This window comes from Perca flavescens, chromosome 23 (assembly GCF_004354835.1).
Source record: "Perca flavescens isolate YP-PL-M2 chromosome 23, PFLA_1.0, whole genome shotgun sequence".
In the NCBI taxonomy this organism is placed as follows: domain Eukaryota; kingdom Metazoa; phylum Chordata; class Actinopteri; order Perciformes; family Percidae; genus Perca; species Perca flavescens.
In genome coordinates this window covers 26,375,239-26,397,104 of record NC_041353.1, presented here as the reverse complement: position 1 = coordinate 26,397,104, position 21,866 = coordinate 26,375,239, and the positions used below count along the sequence as shown (strand labels likewise).

At 41.0% G+C, this 21,866-nt stretch overlaps 1 protein-coding gene across 1 annotated transcript in view; it reads left to right on the top strand.

The window, feature by feature from the left end:
* The window catches only part of tmtc1 (transmembrane O-mannosyltransferase targeting cadherins 1), a 157,173-nt gene that overhangs the window by 6,089 nt on the left and 129,218 nt on the right, over window positions 1-21,866 (top strand). The window contains exon 2 of the mRNA XM_028570348.1: window positions 16,267-16,444. Within this exon, the coding sequence (XP_028426149.1) occupies window positions 16,267-16,444 (178 nt within the window). The remainder of the gene's footprint in view (window positions 1-16,266; window positions 16,445-21,866) is intronic.

Genomic DNA, 21,866 nt, shown 5'->3' with positions numbered 1-21,866 from the left:
GTAGTGTGTTCTTTTGTTCCTGCATGCTGCCTGCTCCTATATCCACAGCTGTTTAGAGCTCTCTGCACCGCTGCTGCCTTGAATATAATGTTAATTTTAGTTTCATAAAATGTCCCTAAATTCACCAATGTAGGACATTAGGCTACTACTGCTCTTGTGTCATCTCCTTCTGTTATTTATTAGTCTCGCATTACCAGAGCTACAGCGCTGTCTGGAGTTGACGGTGAAGTGCATGGTCAAAGCATTTCATTTCCTATAACAACTAAGCCTATAAGTCTGTTATGCTTCTATTATGAAGCAGCAAAATCAGGAAATGTTGGGGCTTCTTAAGGACACATTGAGATCTGATCGCTCAGACCACATTCAGAGGTGGTGTGGGAAGCATATGGCCACATTCTTATAGCGGTGTGTAGGTGAATGGGTCCTGGGACACATTAGGGGACACCTACTCAACTGTAAGTGGAACTACGTACTCATTTTGTCCGTGACGTCTGAATTATAGGTAGCTCTGTGTCTTCTGGCCATTTGTATTGTTTATTTAAACTTGAGGATCTCTTTGTGCTTTTTGCATGCAATTGCAATTCCCGGTACCTGGGACAACCCACGCTGTTGTTAGGAAAAATGCTTTTTTTCCCTTCTTTTTATAGAAGATACTAAATGTTCTACTGTTTTGAAAACAACTGCTGCATCACTTCTTGTAGCTCGCTGTGTTCTATAGGGGTGAAGTTGGAGAGAGTACTAGCAACATGGCACTGAGTGGAGGAAGAATGGTTACACCCACCAGCAGAGGAAGCCACATTATTATTCCTAATATTGTAAATTTTGTCTTTAAAGAATGAGGCAAATTCATTAAATTTCTCTCAAGTGTGGAGCTAGGTAGGTATTGGTCTAAAAGGATTAACCAGTTAATCAATTGTGCTAAACAGAAACTTAGAATTATTTATATTTTCGGCAATGAATTAAGAAAAATAATGCTGTCTGGACATTTTCTTTTCTTTGCATTTGTAGAGCATGTTCTTCTAAATATTATCAGTGTTTCCCACAGGTTGAGAATTTACTTGTGGCGGTGGGTGGCGCAGGATGTGACGGCGCATCGGGTGATGGTTGGGTTCAGTTATAAACTAGTCAAACTAAGGTTTATTAGCTATTCATTGAAAACAATTACAACATAACATTAACAAATACTTTTAAAAAGTAATAACTATTTACATATTAAACAAACTAGATCAGAAGATGATACAGAAACAGATGGAGCGTATGATGGTTTTTTTCAGTTAAATGTGGTTGGTTTGTCAAGTAAACGTTATAGTTTAGCAGATATAATATCTGATTACCCGAGCCCAAATGGTATATACAACTTAACCTTAAACCTATACTATGATCCATACAGAAAGTTACATGTTATTATAAATATCAACACTGTGCACATCTCTTCCTACCTACTGTTAAATCATTTTAGACTAAGGCTATCCAAAGTTAATTCTTGTTTATTTTGTTTTAGATCATTGTTCTTTTTAAATGTATCTTAATAAACACTTTTTTATTTTTGGTTTTGTGCTATGCATGTGTTCATGTTGCACTCATTACATCTCATCTAAACAGATTTCTGTCATTCAAACAACTCTGGATTGTAGTTTAAAACTTTTATAATAACAGCCAACTTAATCAAATGTAGGCTTTTATTCAGGCTCAGATCCATAATACAGTTAATGGGCATGGGCATGGAGGCGGAGGCGCCCAAGTACAACCTATGTATGGGAAACACTGGCTTTCATATTGCTATACTTGACCGCAGGGCTTAAAGTATTCCGGCACCATGCCCAATGTCCGGCGTGCGGCCGTGAGGAAAAAATAAAATAAAATTGGGAACTTGCATGCAGTTTATTATTTTAGAGTCAATTGGTTTCACCTACCAATCATATGAGAGGAACGTAGCTCTAAGTACACGGGGCTGGTGCCCGATTTCTGCCGTATGACTATTTTACAAAAAGTAAATAAATAAAAAAATCCACATGGGATTTGTTTTTGATGCGCTGGATTTAGCCAATCATCGAACTTCCACTTACCAATGAAACGAGTTCCAGCCAATCAGATGCAAAGTAGGGCGGGTCTTTGCCGAAAAGCGAGAGTGCAGTGTGGTCTCCGTGGTAACGCGGCTAAAAAAAAATGGAGACGAAGTTTATCAAACTTGGAGCATGTAGATACAGCTTTAGTTGAGAAAGTAGTTTAGCAGTTGGTGTTTGGGTGCTTGCTTCTGCAGTGTATGTTCAAGGAAGATACCGTACGGCAGCAGCGGTAAGAAAGGGCTTGCTAGTCACAAACCTTTTACTTCTTAAAAATTATGACTTTTATTATTGTGAGAAGGACTTTAACTATTTTGCCAGTCAAATTAACTTTAATGAGTGCATATTGAAATATTACACTGTGAAATCATCCCCCCCCCCCCCTTCCCGTTCAAAAAACGTTTCAGGCTCAGGAATGTTTTTCACTCTAAGCCCTGTGACCGTTATATTGCGTCGGGCCAAACAATGCCCCTTTGCCATGATGACAACACACCACGGTTTGTCAGGAGCTACTGCTTAAACATTCATTTTGTAATCAACTTTTTATTGTGTTTTTAGGCACAACTTACAGTATCAGAGTATATGGGCGAATACAATGACAATGTAAAACCATAGACAGTATATAAGAATGGACCAACAGATCCCGTTGCTCTGGACGGAGACCAGGTAAGGCTATTAGAAGCACTTTTCCGGTGAGCGCGTTACTGAGCAGCCTCCAACTGAGAGAGACAACGTAAATGTGACGTGAGCAACCTGTCTGAGAGTTGGAATTCTTCTGGTAGCTGTGCCAAGAGAAATCTCAATCATTCCCAATCTTACAGAGACGTAGGTATATGTAAGGAGATAACATGGGCAAAGGCTAATTATTGCTAACTAAAATGCTAGTTAAAGGTGCAATATGTAATATTGTGTGTAATACTGGCAGCTAGCGGTTAAAATAGTTACTGCACTACCAATTCAAAATACTGGAGAGTCGTCTCCCCCGCCCCCTCCTGCCCAGACTCGAAGTTCACGGGGGTTGCCAGGCTGAGACCGCAGCATTCACAACAATGTAGCTGGACGCTTTTCTCATATAGCCAGTTATTACTCCACAGCACAGCGGAGTAGCTAACGTTAGATGCTGGCTATATTGACAGTCATAAAAGCCCGTGCTCACGTGGAGCTCTGTAACAGACACACTTTTTCGGCTTAAAATTACAGTATGAACCGCTAAAAACACAACAACCTCACTGTCCTCTCCACACGCCAGTCAGGCACACTTCCTCGGCTTACAATTACAATACGAAACGCTAAAAATACCACTACCTTGCCGACGGAACACACTTCATTGGCTTAGAATTACGGCAACAATCGCTAAACACACTGCAAACTCATAGTCCCCTCTTTCCGATTTACAGCCCCCCTCTCGTGGCTTAAAATAACTCACCGTTGTCGGCTCCAGCCGCTGAAGAGGCTACACGCTGTAAACAGCCATGGGCTGCATGCCTGGTCCTCCCGGTAACGTTAACAGTTAGCAGGGTTAGCATGGCGGCGTTAGCCAGGACCAGTCGGGATCACTTTACTGGCTATGTCTCAATTGTTTTTGCGAGTAACCAACTCGGTTACTCTAGCTATATAATTCAATGTGAGTACACAAATGTTAAATGAAATATAAAATGTTAACAGAAAATAAGCCAACTCTGCGTCCTTTTGGGCTCTAACCTGTCTCCATCTTTCAAATACATCTTCAATATTTACCCGGGGGTTGTTACGTCTCTGGTCACGCAACTGTTAGAAACATGCTGTTTTCTTTTTTTTATGTCATGTAGAATCTATCTCCGTTGATCCTGTTGGTTTGTTTGCTGCTTTCATGGCTGTACTAACGTTACAGCTGTAGCGCGCTGGGTTTACGTTTTTACAGGTATATCTGGCAACCCGGCCTGGCTGTCAAACTGGGCCGTTGATAACAACACACAGATCAAAACATAAACATAAATTCCGTCACGGAATGTAAATTTCAAAAAGAAAAATATTGAAATTAGCATTGTTGTCAGAAAAGATAGTATTTCAGTTTAACATGTTTCCTTAATATCTGATGAGGCATTGGTGTCATTTTTGGATTTATTACAGTACAAATATTACATATTGGACCTTTAACATTATTAATTAAACCTTAACAGCTCATGTAAGTCGAAACTGCCTGCGAGTTTCTCCTGTACTATACGGTAATTTCTCTACTGTGTGACACAATCGTTAGCCTATTTTTACAAAAGCGTCTGCTACGGAGCCATAACGTGAGGTACAAGGTAATGGAGCCTTTTATACATTGTTGTGTTTCTTTAGAAATAAACAATGGACAAATAGAGTCTTTTAAACGCTTCACATGTAAAGTTATTCGCTGTCAAAGTGACGTCAAAATGAATGGGAGTCAATGGGATGCTAACGGGAGGTGATCGCTCTGTAGCATCAAAATGGCGCCATAGGAGGTTCAAGTTCTGAAGCGAAGCTTACCCCCTTGTGTAAAACAAGCAGAAACGGTATTAATACAAAAAAAAAAAACGGAATGGTGGTGGTTTTGTGTGACGACTAAGAGTAAAGTTTGTTTAAAAAAGTTTTGTTTTGTAATGTCTACCTGTGCCTCAGGAATTTGATTGCTTTGCTTGGGACCACTTGGACCACTTGGAGTAACTTGTGATGACATTATAATGCCGTTATGCCTTTATTGTTTTTTTTAAATACTTTTTGTGGTAATTTATTTTAAAACTTTGAACTTAGACATAGTAAACCTCATTTTAATTGACTTTTTGTGTCTAAAATGACAATCCCAACAATCGCTGGGATAGGTTTATCAGCTGGAGGGAGTTAGTTTTTCATACTCCATCGGAATGTTGCCAGTTTTGAAACCTGTGTGCTAAAGTTGTTCAGCAACCGTTGCTAGGCAACCCAGGCACCCAGGTTTCAAAACTGGAAACATTCCAATGGAGTTTGAAAAACTAACTGCAGCTGTTGGTTGGTTTTGATCTCTGACATCAGATTCTAAAAGATCAGATTCTAAATGTCTTTGATCCTTTGTGATGTCATACACATTTCTTTATCTATAGGACTATAGAAAGGAAATTTAGTCCATTTCTATTCGTTTGAGCTGGAAAAAGGTTCTCATCACGTTCTCACTCATACTTCGATACAATCGAATTTTCGAATATAAAAAATCTATAATACTGCAAAATATAGCATACTATTTTTATACAGTGCTGGGACATTAAAAGTAAAGGAACAAAGACCAACACAGTTGGATTTTACAAATATCATGTCTACAACAAAAATATCACAGACCGAAGAAATGCAGGAGATTTCAGAAGATGCCATATCACAGGCAGAAGAAATATTCGGACGATACTGTATCACAGACGAAGAAATGGAGGAGATTTTAAAATATGCCATAACACAGACAGAAGATATACCGGAGGGTTCAGAAGATACCGTATCACAGACAGAAGAAATGTCGAAGGTTTTAGAAGATACCGTATCACAGACAGAAGAAATGTCGAAGGTTTTAGAAGATACCGTATCACAGACAGAAGAAATGTCGAAGGTTTTAAAATATACCGTATCACAGACAGAAGAAATATTCAGACGATACTGGATCACAGACGATACTGGATCACAGACAGAAGAAATGTCAAAGGTTTTAGAATATACCATATCACAGCCAGAAGATATACCGGAGGTTTCAGAAGATACCGTATCACAGACAGAAGAAATGTCGAAGATTTTAGAAGATACCGTATCACAGCCAGAAGATATACCGGAGGGTTCAGAAGATACCGTTCGCCCACTAATCAAATCCTTTTTCAAAAGGATAACAGCAGAACAGTGGGAATCGTTGAAATCCTGCACCCCCGATTATGGCACTAAAATCCTGATGGCTGACCTGCTTTTGGACATCATAACAGCCTTGTCAAAAGTCTGGTTGAAGACTCTTAGAAGCGAAAATGTTTTAGCTTCTGAGGAGTGTTTTGTTTCTGAGGAGCGTGTTCTGTCCAGTCTGGGCGGAGTCCTTTATCAGAGTTTTGCAGGAGCTCTGAACGCTGAGGACCAAGTGGAGTGTGTCAGCTCACAGCGCTTGACAGGCTTAGTTGTTAAAGAGGTTGCACAAAATGTCAACTCGGCTCTCTCCACTACTATGGCCACTAGAGAGCCTGTAGTTATTCAGCGCGTCACTCGCCCTCGCAGACTTAATGCTATGCTTTGTCATGTCTTCAAAATATTGAAAGCCTTCCCAGCAAAGGTGAAAAATGTGTGCCTTACTCAAACACGTAAGCGGACAACAAGTCAAACCAGACGTAGGCAGACAACAGGTCAGACCCCCTCCCAGGAAGAACTGACGGGACATAAGGAGCCGGAAGACACTGAAGATCAGAGAAAACATGAGACAGAAGAAACTGATGACTGCACTCACTCACCAGTCACAAGTGTGGAAGCAGGAATCCCAGGGGACATCTCATCAGAGGACAGTGTTACTGAGATGTCAACATTAACAGCTGTGGAAGAAATAATCATGGAGGAGGTGACTATCACCATTAATCCTCTTTTGGATCAAGTGCCAGACTCTAAATATGAGCTGCTGCAAAGTGAATGCACTCGAGATATCAAAAATGTTGCAGAAGACATTTCTCGGTCAATGACCCAAATTAAGAGTTTGGGTGGGACACCATGTCAAAAGAAGCTCAAAGAGTTCATGAAAGCAATAGAGAGCAAGATCAATACCTTTTTTGCAATGCGCTTGGCCAAAACATGGTTTCATCGTATATTGGAGGATCTGAGGACCCTACTCAACAAGAACTCCAATATTGAAAGCCAGCACTCAATGCAGGAAGCCATAGAGAGCTTTGACGCTCTGCTTCAGACAATGGACAGTAAAAAACCACAAGTTGGAGATGTGGTTAATGTGATTCCCAAGTTCAAGAACGTGTCCCTCAGTAAGAGGCTGTTATTCACACAGACACTTACGGACATACTCTACAAGGACCTCATCCATGGGATGCCACCCGCGATGATCTCAGAACCAGTGAGAAGGAGGTCATGCAGTAACGCGATTGTTCCTCTTTCACATGCTGACATGTACACTGACATAAAGAGCAAAGTGTGGAATTTCCTGGGACTGATGGGCTGGTGGCTGAACACCCAGATTGACGGCCACGGTGAAAAGGTGTTGAACACCATTTTAAAAACTCAGTCCCTGGCAACCCCACAGTTACCAGAGGTCCACGTCGTCAAGGAGCCCGTGGCAACTGCTGCAGCGTCTCGCTCGGTATGTGAGGAGGGCGAACCTTCACCGGATACAAGGGCACAGGATAAAATTAGGGAACGTATGTCAAGGTATTCACAGAGAAGCTGGTTTCGCGAATATTAAGGAAAGCAAAAGTGACCGTTGGAAACCCAGAGGCCACCATTAGCCGTCTGTTTGACAGAACGTGGGCCAAAGTCGAGGGTGTAGATTTTGGTACCAGCTGGAAAACCTTTCAAAACCTTGACAAGACCATTCTCCAGGACCTGTATAAGAAGTGGGGCTGTGCAGACCAGGTGCTGCTCTCCATGTATCTAGAGGAACCAGCACTGATCAACTGCATTGCCTCCTTAGTCAAAATTCACCTGATGACACCACCAAAAAGGGTTAGCACCGTCTCCAGGTTCTTCTCGTCTGTGGGCAAAGCCATCTCCAACATCTGCAGATGTAGAACCAGGTTTGGTTGTATTTAAGTGAAACGAAGCGTCTCTGCTACGGTAGGGTTTTCTCCGGGTGCTCCGAAAGTGTTTCTCCCATATTCAGGAAATATAAAAAACAACATTAGCAGTAAAGGGCTCCAGTCTTGCCTCGCATCCAGGTTACCGTCTCCTCCACCGGCCCCTGTCCTATAAGGCACAGAGACCAGTGGAGCAGGAGGCCACCTGGATGGGGGGCAGGACCCGAGCTCTCAGGGCCTCCTCAGTGGTCAACAGCGTGAGCTCACAGCTAGAAGGCGAGGGTTTGGTGATCGAGTCTGAGCCTTTCTCAGTTTGTGTCTTGTCTACCTTGGCGGTATGTTTGGGTTTACCCCGGGTACTCCGGTTTCCTCCCACATTCAGTCCATATAACATCAAATAACTGATTCAATAAAATATCAAAATAAAATAAAATTGGCTTATCTCTTTTATAATTTGCTGTTTGAGCAATTTCTCAATGTCAGTGTGCACCATTCCACCAAGTCTGTTTTTAACTGTAAGCACCTTTAAATGAAAGTAGTCCAGCAATAAATATATTCCAATAATGCCTCACAAAAAATGTGTGGAAATTAGGATGTCCTGATGTCTAGAAATGATCTTGCACTAAAATTTGAGGAAGAATATTTAACTAATTGAGTTGAACAATTAATCTGTTACTGATGCTTTTTGATTTACAGTGAATCTATTACAGATTGGAACTGTTCCTTTTTAATATTAAGAAAACTCTGGAAAACTCTGGAACTCTGGGAATAGTTTTCAGGGGAATTCATTTGGGGGAAACCTAGAAGAGTGTTGTGGAATGTGAATGGTTGCCCTTGTAATGTGTCCCCACGCGGCGCTCTAGCACACTCTGCACTTAAGACAACCAAAACTGCGAGTGTGTGACTAGGAGTGTGGGTACCCTGGTGTTTGTGTGGTCAGGCAGCAGGATGGTTTCACTGTTTGATGATAGTCAGTCTAATTACCTAACAGCGTAAAACCCCTCAAGCAGCTGCTCGCCAGTCCTCCGTCTGGCAGTGGTTGAAGGAGATCTTGGCGCCTTAATGCTTCTCCTGAGAGCCGGCGGTGGCACTTGCGGCTTTGCAGGAGCATCTGCTCTCAGAAACACATAAACAGAAGTAAACCATGAGTGAGGGATCAGATCTCACGATATTCTTGACCAAATACATCAATGTTGATTGATGTTGATTGATTTTGCGATGATATTGCAGGGTTGACAATTGGTGGTTTCACAAAAAAAATTATTACAGTGAGATTTTAGATAAATAATCAATTATGTGGGAAACAGTTTCAAGTGAAATTATAGACCAAAAAATCATATTTATTCCCAGCTATAGGCTATACTGACTATGTTTAATGCATGCACAAAAATAGTGTGATGTCAAAAAAAATCAGCAAATGATAATATTCCCTCAAAATGTTTCACAACCGATGTTTTGAGAAAATTGAGTTAGGTGCTTGTTATTATCAATTTAGACAACGTAATTGTATGTCACGATATCTCGGTTTATAATTTGTTAATAAATTATTATATTGAATTATTGCCCAGCCCTAAGCTACAGTATTAGCCAGATACAATGGGGAAGATGATCTTTTAGGAGTGACAGGTGTTGCCTAATTGCTCATTAAGGATCGACCGATACTGGTTTTTCAAGGCCGATACCGATACAGTTTATAACCAATAACCAATATTTGGAACCGATATGAGGAAAATATGCGATAAGGTTTTTGAATGTCGCAATAACGATTACTTGCGATACATAAACAGTGTACTTAAAGTTACTCAGCTCTGCTGCTTTCTGCTGATATTTTCTTTCAACCAACACAAAAATCTCACTGACACATTTTTGTGTTGGTTGAAAGAAAATATCAGCAGAAAATGTGTGTTGGTGATGTGTTTATTGCACCAGTTGATATCGCGATGACAATAATAATAAAAAAAAAAAAACGATATATTGTGCAGCCCTACTGCATATACAGTGAAAATAAACATCTTTTATTCAAAATAAAGATTTTGGAATGTTACAAACCGGAGTCAAACCGGAGCAGAGGGACAGACACAGAGCTGTAGCCGAGCCAAAGTAGTTTTTAATTCATTAACTTTATCGGTTATCAGGTAAATAAAATGCTGATACAGATAATTGGCCAGGGCCGATAATCGGTCCATCCCTATTGCTCATTCGGGGGGGTGGGGGGGTTGTAGCTTCCAGGGCTTATTGGCAGTCAGCTTCTCCACTGCATCTTTGTTAGTTTGTCATGTGAAGGATGCTGGTTCACTTGGCAGACCCTCCTGGGGGATGGATGTGTAGCTACACTCTTTTCCTCATCTGGTGAGATAGCCTTTAGCCTTTAGCCTTCAATCCTTTACTCTCACCTGCCACAGCTGCCGTGTAGCTGAGAAAAGGCATTCCCACTTTGATCTGTGAAGAAATGATGAAAGGGTGATTCTGGTCACAGGGAATGCCAGGCCCTTTTTCTCCACTCTTTCTCTCCTTGTGGAAATTTACCAGCATTGGTTCAACTCTAGTCTCACATTGTCAGACCTTCAATCAGAAATAAGGAGTTCAGATGTGAAGCCCTACTCTGTTCAGCTCGCCCTTTTCCCTTGAGCCACGGTGCCTCTGCTAAATAGTCTCAGGAAGGAACTTGTTTTGGTGGAACATGTGTACGTTCAAAAGTGGTTTTATTTGTTCAACAGAAAACTCCGATTGGACAGATAGTCTAGCTAGCTGTCTGGATTTACCCTGCAGAGATCTGAGGAACAGTTAACCATAGTCCTCACAAATCCACCGGAGGTTAGAACGCCAACACAAAGGAAGCCCAAGGCAACGGATATCTGGCCTAAATGAGTGACATCCGTCGAAATTTTCATCGGCAACGGAGCAACCCCTAAGTGGAACGTCGTGGATATAGACTAGTTCAACTCTAACTGCTATCAAGACTTTGCATATTAAAAGTATTAACAGATACCGCTTATTATATGGAAAATATGAAAATAATTGATAAGGCCAGGCCATTTTGAAGACAGACAACATGGTTTTGCTAATGTGTAATATTTTGCATCTGTCAGTAAGGACACGTTTTGCTTTTTGAATACCAAGTTTCAGCAAAAATCCCCTCACAGGCATTTTCTATGCTGGAGCTGTTTCAGCATGATGTATGATTACTTTTAGAAATGACAGAAAATGATAGATAGATAGTTTATTATTCGTATAGATAGTTTTATTAGCAACATTTTCTGTGTAGTGATGAATGGCGGCAGTACCCAGAGGTCCGCGTATACCCGCCGGTAAAACTCTGCCATGTGTCTCGCTTCATCTGCTTAAAAATAAACTCTCCCTCTTTAGTGTTTATTGAAACCATAAACCCCACTGGCTTAGGCACGTCATCCTCCCCAGTTCCATCCTCTTGTCTAAAAATCGTCATGTCTGGTTTCAAGAAACCAAGCTGGCGATAGCCAAATCGCCAAACTCCAGTCTTAAAAACAGTAGTCCAGAAACCCATGGGTGACGTCACAGCTGCTACCGCCACCATCTTTACAGTCTATAAGCAAGATACATGTATGAACAACATCAGACAATCAGGGGAATGCATCAGTGTTATGTGAGGAGGGGGCTACAGGAAAGAGTTCCCAGTCCTGATGGCTAAGGGAAGACAACTGCTCGTTTGGTTTTAGTGGACGGTGACCTGTAGTGCCTCCCGACGGAAGAAGCTGGAAGGGGGCGTGAGAAGGATGTGAGGAAATAAAGAAGATTGTTGGCTTTGTATCACAGACTGGAGTCAGATGAGTAGACCTACTGAGAAAGGCTCAGTGCCTAACTTAATCACATAAGGCTCTGATGTACTTCAAAACGGATGCAGACAGCAGAGTAAACAGTGTCCTCATGTCTGTCCCTCTGCCCCTCCCCTTCAACTCTCCTGCACAGCCCCTTGGGGAGGTGTGCCTCACAGTATGAAAAGCCTTGTGTTAAACGCAAATAGAACACAATGGGCGTTTCCCAATCTGTGTTCTTCTATTGACTTGTCTTCCTGTGTCCCTGTGAAACGTCATCTCGTGTTGCCAAAGTACTGTCCCAATACACAAGTTCGCATTTCGCCAAGAACAGTTAAAATTCCCAGATGTATTCTTGACACGCCCATTTACCGAGGAGGATACATTGGTTGGTAACTTGTATGAACTTCGCAGCACCTGTATCCCAACATTCATTTCGGCATTCAATGATGGTTGGATTTCAAGTACATAGACAGCCCAAAAACGGGACAATTTTAACAATTTTCGCCATCTTATTCATCACTAAATTCACTTCTGAGAACATTTTAGGCGAGAAATGAACGTTTATATTTCGAATATAGGAAGTCTTGCGAAAATCTTTGCCGAATTGACAATTTGCTCCAAAGTTTTCGGAGCTCCATAAAATGACGCGGCCACCAGCTTACGCCTGCCGGGGCCGCTTGCTCGGCACTCGGACAGACACACTCGGAGACCCCCCCCCAGAGATTGTTTTAATACAAAGTGGTTATATTGTTGTGGTTTTTATTTCTAGATGGTATTTTAGAGCACTGCAGGTAGCCTCTGTGCTGGGAGTGTTGAGCAATAACAGGAAGAAGGCATCGTCTCAAACTGTTAACAGAGTTTTCTGTGCTTGTAAACTTGCGAGTTAATTCTTCCAAGAACAACCAGCAACAACGTTCTCCCCAAGAACACAAGTCCGTAGTTTGCATTTTTGGTATTGAGAAACGCCCAATTATTCAAGGAATCTCAGGGCTCCAAAAATCTGTCAACATGCCGCGAAACTTTTTCATTGGCCTGACATTAGACTTTGTTTATCCCATATTCAAAGCCTATCTGAGTATTTTTACCCTCCGTTGTCTGCCCCCTTTGCCTGCAGGGTTTTATTCAGCTTATTTGAAATTGCAGGGATGTGGTAACTGCTGATGTGATGCTCTCCAGAATATTTAATAACCTATTTTTTAAGGGTGGGAAAAAAAATCTAAAATCGTATCTATCGTGATTTTTTTTTAGGATGATTTTTAAAATCAATTCTTTCCCCTAGAATATATATATATATATATATATATATATATATATATATATATATATATATATATATATGTGTGTGTATATTAGCCTTTTTGACTGAAATCTGTGAGGCTAAAATGAACCGAACAATCCCTACCTAATGATAGGTGTATTATCATCATAAAGGCCCGGTCAGGTTCATTGTTATTCATGTTTGAGAGTAGTGGTTATACAGGCCTGTCACTAAAAGGACACAGATTAGATCCCTCCAGCAGCCAGTCAAAATGTCCTTGAGCGGGACACTGGACCCTGACCTGCACACTTATTGTAACACTCTTTCTATAAGCACATCAGCTAAATGCCTCAAATGAGAAATTTGAATTCCTCTGAAGCCTTCACATCGTTGATGGTTCGAAGACCCTGGCCGGCCCTCTGGGAAATTTATCTCCGAGCCCTTCACTTGCTCCACACTCATCTCAGCATCAGCATTAGAGCTGATCAGCATCAGCTAAGGTCAGGGTGAGATAATGGTGAGGGTTAATGTGCTCTCTGCAAGCTCAAGCAGCTTTTTATATCGTCCTCATTGAATTATGAATAAAAGAGGGATAGGGTAGGCCAGAGTTTCCTTCATCACATAATACACTGGACGAGGGCTCACAGAGGACCCCATTAGAACTGATTACAATCAGAAATAAGGAGTTGAGATGTGAAACCCTACTCTGTTCAGCTCGCCCTTTTCCCTTGTCAGTAGCGTAGGTAAAATCATATTCCACTCAGACTTGTTCTAATCTCGTATTGCCATACCTTCCTCCACAGCACTGCGGAGGAGGTTCTGGCTAGTCCACACTCCATTCCAGGATGGGAGAAAAACGTGCTCTGATTTATTGGCATTTCTTTAAACCAGTCACAATCGCCTTGGGCGGCGCTAAGGCGCCGGACGGAGCCACGGTGCCTCTGCTAAATAGCCTCGGGAAGGAACTTGTGTACGTTCAAAAGTAGTTTTAGTCATGCGAGAGAAAACTCAGATTGGACGGATAGTCTAGCTAGCTGTCTGGATTTACCCTGCAGAGATCTGAACGACAACACAAAGAAAGAGGAAGGTTAGGAATAGGTATCGAACCGAATATCGAATAAATTATGAAAGACCGGAGCATCATTAAGCTCCAACGCTAACGGTTTTGCTATAGGTACTGGAGAAAAATTAAATTTGTTACTACATAAAAGCAATAATAATTTCCTCAGAACTCGAATTTTGTTTAGGTTTACGACGTTCATCTATAATGCATTTTTGCTATTCCCAATCCAAAAGAAAGATCTCTCCCTCTCTCAGAACCTGTGTGCGAGGGGCGGGGGCAGCTGAGCTCTCACTTCCACACGGTGCTGGGCGTGCACATATACACACATGAAAACCTGTTTTAGAGATGGCGTGGAAAGAACTAAACATTCAGAAGTGTGGTTACACTTTACTATAATTAATGCTGACAAATATCGCTCGTAGCCACAAGTGCACCAAGTATTTTGCATGTAAGGGCGGAAACATGGAGTTAAGTCAATAATACAAACATGAGTTAATGATTACAAGTAACTATTAGCCAGCTGATTTTTGTGGGTGCGTTCATAATAAGGCAAACATGTTGATTTTTTCTCCAGAAGAACAGCTAAGAACTGTTAGGCCTTTAGCCGCCTATCTGCATGTCTCACCCGAGCCAAATAACGATTTGTTTAAAAAAATACTGTTTTCCGTTGCTGTAAAAATGTTTATTTTATTTATTTTACATTTCTATAATCTGCTCAAAACAATGCATTTGTAGTTTGCTACTCAAGAATCTTAATTGATATACTGTACATATGAGAAGATAAAGCAGCGTCAATTCTGTTGTTAATTTGTTTCTATTGTCCTTAAAGGTGCCCTGCCACACGTATTTCATGACTTTGTGGTAATGTCTGAAGTTCTACCATGGAGTCTGTAACATCTTTTGTGGAAATATTGCCTTGGTTACCTTGTCACAAGACATTCTAGCGTGGTATAGAAAGCCTGCAGGAAGACTCGGCTCGATTTGTGCCAGTTCTCATTAATATTCAACAAGCTAAGCTGCTCGACTCTGATTGGCTAACAGCTAGCCAATGAGAGCCTGGCTATCAGCATCCTTTTACCCAGCGCAACTGGGTGAGCTCATGAATAGTAATGAGCTCAGGCAACATGATGTCAGATTGACCAGCTTTTATGATTGGTCTGATTTCTCTGCTTATTTCTTTTCAGTGGCTAGAGCTGACAGAGGAGGTAGCAGTTCATTTTCACATTCACCACATAACACATATGGACCTAACATATTTCAAAAAATACAAGTAAAAACGGTTTTGTGTGGCAGGGCACCTTTAAAAAAAGTACCGATAAGAATAGAGTTAAAGTACCGTATCGGTAAGAGTAGTAATACCGTTAAAATCTTACCGATACCCCTCCCTAGTGACGGACATCCGGCCGTTAATAAGGGACATCCTGCAGAACCTCCGGAACCATCCTGTAAATGAAACGTCGTCGATATAGACTAATCTTGTTCTAACTCCTCACTGAAGCTGTGTGATGTTCAAACCCAAGACTTGATGTTTATTTTGGCTGATTTAAATCATTGGGATCACTACTAGGGTTAAAAATAAAGCTGTGGGTTTGAAAAAAAAAACGTTGCTCCTTCAATTACCTCTGTAAATATTCTTAAAATCTATCTACTCCTTGTCCCTCTTTGAAAATCCACAATCTGAATAGGAATATGCACATACATATTGTTTCTGAAATTTAAATGTCTCCTACGTCACTGATCAAATAAAATGCTATGAATATGATAGAAAATGAAATTGAATATCATGGAATGGCAGCTGTAACCTAAACCGCTGCAGTGCTTTCGGAGTTTGCTTTTATCAGGTTGTTGATATTCTGTTGGGTGGAAAGGGAATTGTTACAGTCTAATACCAATTATGATAAACCAAGGGAAAATTGCATTTCACTGTTATTCTTTACTGATGGATTAGCTGCTGGAAGTTCTTAAGCAGGGTGTGATTTGGTGTCGGAATTCCGACAGTCTTTCTCAAAGCAATGCTTTTATTTGAAATTCATGGCAGTGCAGAAAATGGATTGAGATTCTGTTCAGGATAATAAGACAATCACTTCATCCAGGAAAGGTAAAAGCTAATTTACCTTGGACATACCCTCCATAATCCCACAGCGGTATAAAGCTGAGCTTTGTTTTAGATAAGGTTGACTCTTTTTTTTTTGTCTGTATATGGTTAAGGTTTATGGAAAAATTAATGGCATTGACTGTCCTTATTTATCCATCACTCTGTATCTGTTTTTTATTTTTGTTTTAATCATATCTGATATCTTTTACACATGAAGTGCAGCTCCCATCTCATCTCACAGTGCTGAATATTTCTCTCTCTGTCTGTCAGGTTGAACATCCTGCTGGGCGGCATGACACCTCTCTATTTCCACATCGTCAACGTGTGTTTGCACTGCGCGGTAACCTGCCTGCTCATGCACACGTGTGAGCGCTGCGTGTTTGAAGACTGGCGCCTGGCCTTTGTCACAGCACTGCTCTTCGCTGTGCACCCCGTCCACACTGAGGCCGTGAGTACGCGACACACAGACTTTCAACCACCGGGCGGAGTTCATGCAAGAGTTGAACCCCCGGGGTTCTACCTTGACATCTTGAACACAATACAAATTGGTTTACATTTTCTCAATCTAATTTGAAACTTTGACCTTTCACACAATGTCCCATTTCATTGAAATAGCTACTATAAGAGCATTGACCTTTACCAGCACTGCCAGCCATTTTGCAAGCTCTAATCCCTCATCCAGTAACCTCGGGTCCTGAGGAGCACTTCAAAGGAATACTTCAACGTTTTGGGAAATAGTTATATGCCGGACTATTTTTTGGCTGGGACCAGTAACTTCCTGGAGTCTCTTCCCTTTTTCCTGGGAACTGGTCCCAGCCAAGAAATAGTCTAGCACACAACCCCCAGTTGAACCGCAAACTGTTTATGTTAATTACTAACTTGTGACACAAGACGTGATGGTAGGTGGATTTTGTTACCTTCAGAGTGAGGTGGAACAGCTCTTTGCTGTTTCCAGTCTTTATGCCAAGTAATACGTCAGTGATTGATGAACTGTATTAACGACGCTTTTCTCCGTGTATAAATGTATTTTTGCGGTTGCAGTAAATGGAGAGATAAAGTTGGCGCAACAGTATTGTTTGTCCCCTGGATATCCGTCCAGCTGGGCTAACCTTAGCTACAGTGAACCACACATCAGTCCATCATGTCAATTAGGTCTGCAGACGGGAGCTCCGCAATTTCTAATGAAGTCAGTATATTGTGTTATTTAGTTTATCCTTCAAATAACTTGGTTTTTACTTGTTACTTGTTCTTTTTATTCTTAATGAAGCCTACTGCGTCGAAACAGTCATGTCCAGGGTTGGGTTTCATTTGGGTTTTTTCCGATACCAGTGCTAAAACAATACCCTTTTATGTTATATTAATGAACTTCTGTTACATTCAAGCCATTGCCAAATGAGTTGCTACAAAGCTAATTAAGACTACCAGCTCCACACAACTCTCTCTGGATTTCTCAGTATGACTATGTTCTTTTCCTACTATGACAAGTCAACATGTCTGCTCTGAAAAAAGGTCTTTGCACTTTACATGTCTGAATGGAAAGCCATTGAAGTGGAACATTTCTCCTGGTCTCATTAATTCAGTTCAGCTGGAGTCAGTGGAAACCAACAGAAAACCTTTTGTAATTCACTAGAGCATAATTACATTCAGTAATGTATCCTGTAGCCTATGTGGGTGGCTGATTGGTTGAAAGAATTGTGGAATAATGTTTGAGCAAATTGATTGGCGATGGAAATGCCCTTGCTGATTTGTTTATGAATTACATTTCCTTTTTTATTATGTAATACATTATAGTTATTTATCATTTGTTCTATTAAAATGCAGCCTCCTGCAAAACAGCCAAATGGGAAGCAGAGTCAGGGGCAGAATTTACGCTCAAGCTGATTCAGAATTTATTCAGAGCCTAAAAACAGACGACATTCCCCTTGGGGTCTGCTTGTGCTGTATCTTCCTATTGGGAAAACACGACCACCTCATACCTATTCAGCAGTTCTTTTCTGTGACTGTGAGGAGTTCTATCAAAATTAATAAAGGAAAAGTACCTCCCTAACTAGTTGTGACCAAACTGTGTATTTATCAGTGCCCTCTTTGTTATTCTGAGTTTAGTCTCACGTGCTTGGAAAACATATCCACTATAGCTGCAAATAAGGATTATTCTCACCAACCTTTACAATGCAGACTAGTTCCTTTATCAAGCCAATCATTTTGAAAATTTGATCTATAAAAAGAGTGAAGTAATGGCCTATTACAATTTTCTGAAGCCCAAGGTGTCGTCTTCAAAGTTCTTGTTTTGTCCAACCAATGCTCCAAAAACTGAAAGACATTCAGTTTACAATGATTTATACCATGCTCTGGGGGAATCCTCCATTCTGATTGGCTGCAGGGTGTCCCTAAAAAAAGGGTTATAGGACACCTACTAAAGGAGTTCCGGTAAAACTGACTGTTCACTGTTCTAAATGAATGCGCTACATTAAAACAAAAAGGAAATGTGAATCTGTTCATTTTAACACTGTGAGGTGTTTCAGTGCCTCTTCCTCTGAACACCACAGGATGGCGCTAACACACAATCTGCCAGATGTAAGCTACACTGCCCCTCCGAACTGACTTTGTTTCACAGAGAATGATGTTACCTCACATCCCATTCACTGGTCAGGTTGCTACTTTTCCGACAGTAACCTTACACATCGCGGATAATTGTATGTGAAAATCGTTTTATTGTTTTGGGGACAATGACATGGCTGATAGCTAGCCTGCCTTGATGTTCAACATACTGTCAAATTATATTTACTGATTGCTACACAAAGTTATTGACTTTGAATCTTGCTAGCATAGCGTTAGCTTTCTGGCTCGTACCTGTCTGAACACCACAAAATTTGAGGTCGGGAAGTTCGGTCTGGAGTCGCTCCGTGGAGAAGCAATTATTGCCCGAACAGGATCTGTTCGGACCAATCAGATTGTCGGACAGATGATCAACAGTAACAGAATCAATCACGTCACCAAAGAATGCTTGGGTTGAATTTGTTGAGATGTGTAGATTCCACCATCACGTCTGTTACAGAAGATATCGACAGGCATTCATTTTAAAATCCTTAGGCGGAGGAGCCTCAACAACTGCCCGAAAGCATGGTAGTGTTATATGGTGGAGAGAGATAGAGAGAGACTGAAGAGAGAGAGCGTTATATGGTGGAGAGACATAGAGAGAGACTGAAGAGAGAGAGCGTTATATGGTGGAGAGACATAGAGAGAGACTGAAGAGAGAGAGCGTTATATGGTGGAGAGACAGAGAGAGACTGAAGAGAGAGAGCGTTATATGGTGGAGAGACATAGAGAGAGACTGAAGAGAGAGAGCGTTATATGGTGGAGAGACATAGAGAGAGACTGAAGAGAGAGAGCGTTATATGGTGGAGAGACATAGAGAGAGACTGAAGAGAGGGCGTTATATGGTGGAGAGACATAGAGAGAGACTGAAGAGAGGGAGCGTTATATGGTGGAGAGACATAGAGAGAGACTGAAGAGAGGGAGCGTTATATGGTGGAGAGACATAGAGAGAGACTGAAGAGAGGGAGCGTTATATGGTGGAGAGACATAGAGAGAGACTGAAGAGAGGGAGCGCCCAGCGGCGCTAGCGGCTCTAGAAATGCAACTGTAGCGAGCATGTCACTATCACTAATGTTATCCACATTTATATTTACACGCAACAAATGATATATCCAGCTTCAAAAAAGCTGGAAGTTAGAACAAATGCATTGTGCAAAGAGTGGTTGCTATGGAGACGATACACAGTGTTGAGTTCTGTTGACAGCGGTTTCAGACTCACATTCTGACTAGAATCTGAGTAGGACCACGTCAGGCTAGGGAAACAGAGATATTGTTTAGAAAAACTTCAGATTTTGATTATAAAACAAATAAAAATATAAATTAATGGTTAAAAATAATTGGCAAGTGACCGTGGTATAAGTGGGTTAATGCTGTCAATGTCGGGCATTAACCCTTACATGAAATGCAGAAAAGCAGAAATTCCGGAATTCCGGTTCTGGAAAGCAGAAGTCCCATTCATCTTTTCTATTCACAATGCCACGTGCATCCCAGTTGGAGCTCTTCTACAGCTTGGATTGGCATGAAGCTCAGCTGTGTTAGAAACTAGCTGGATCTTAAATAAAAAGTTAAAGGTACACGCTTGTGTACTAGGGCGATGTAATGGTATCATGAGGCTCTACTTGCTTGATTTTGATAGGAAAATGCACAAAAATACTAAGATTTTGAAATGTGTATTTCTCAACTTGAACATACAAAGTTAAACAAGCTTAAGAAATATATAAACAAAAAATATATAATATAACAATAATGATTTAATATATGTTTATATATAAAATACAATTTTTAAAGTAAATTAAATGTACAATATGTAATTTTCTGCCGCTAAGGGTCACTCAATCAAAACAATGAATGTAAAACGGACTTTTGATGACATCGTGAAGTGGCGTGGGATTATGGGAGTTGTAGTTGCAGATTAAAATATATCTGTTCCCAGATCCCTGGATTTATCGCTTACAGTTTTGTCCACATTACGTTCAGTAACTGTTATTCATGTCATTCTGAAAAAATAGCTGCAGTTTACCCACATAATTACGTTTTCTTGATTCAATATCTATTGGTATTTGACCAGTTAGCGAGCAAGCAAGCTAACATTAGCCAGCAGCTAAAACCACAATATCACAATATACAGAATTTCACGTCAGTCTGGTCACTTTTTGGATGTTTGGATGTAACTGTTAGGTCTGAAGACTGGCGGGTGTCGCTACTGAAATTCTCTGTCGTCGTTTTGGTGTCTAAACGTAACAGGACAGTCACCATTTGTCGGTCAACTTAACTGTAAAATACTGTGTTACAAGAAAATGTTAATTAAGTAAAAGTATGCAAGTATCATCAGGAAAAACTACTTAAAGTATTAAACATAAAAGTACTCAATGCAGAAAAATTCTCACATTTGAGAAACTGGAAACAATCCAAACTGTTCTGTGTTTTTATCAGCTAATCATTTCAGCTGGACTTCTAGGCAGTTATATTGTTGGGAAGATTAATTTATAATAAAACATCAGATTTTATAAACTACATGTGTTTTGTGTGCAGAAATCTGAATGTGTAAAGTAACTAGTAACTAAAGCTGTAACAGATGAATGTAGTGGAGTAAAAAGTCCAATATTTCTCTCTGAAATCTAGCGGAGTAGAAGTAGAAAGTGGCATGAAGAGAAAAGACTCAAGTAAAGTACAAGTACCTCAACGTTTGGACTTAAGTACAGTACTTGAGTAAATGTACTTAGTTACATATCACCACTAGGTGACTACTTTGTGTTCCCATATGTCAGGTAATTTAGCTCTCACACACCTCTTTCCATTTAGAACCTCTCCTCTACTTTCCATGTTTCCCGTTAGCTGACTCCGAAAGGTGGTGAGTCAAGTTGTGCAAGTTGTGGCATCAGTGTCTAGGCAGATGGATCATTATTCCTCTCCCCTGCTCCAACAGGTAAGGTGACAATACAAGGCTCAGATGTTCACTACTCGAGCGCTGTACAGAAATTGGAATGGGAATGTGCTCAAGGGGGAGGGGCTGGAGATGAATGGAGCAGAGGAGTGTGTGCAGCACGCAGAAAGAGTTGAGTGCATAAAGAGAGATGCATGAGATATGGTGAAGGGCGATGAAAGGAAACAAGGGGCAGGCGGAGAGGGAGGAAGAAAGGGAGCGAGTGAGGAAGAGATGAATGGACAGCAGCAGGGGTTGTAGCAGGACAGGTCTCCTGCCAGGGCGCTCCACTGACTCCCTGCACAGAGAGACGCCAAGGCACAAAGAGGAGGAGAGGAGAGAGCAAAGGGAA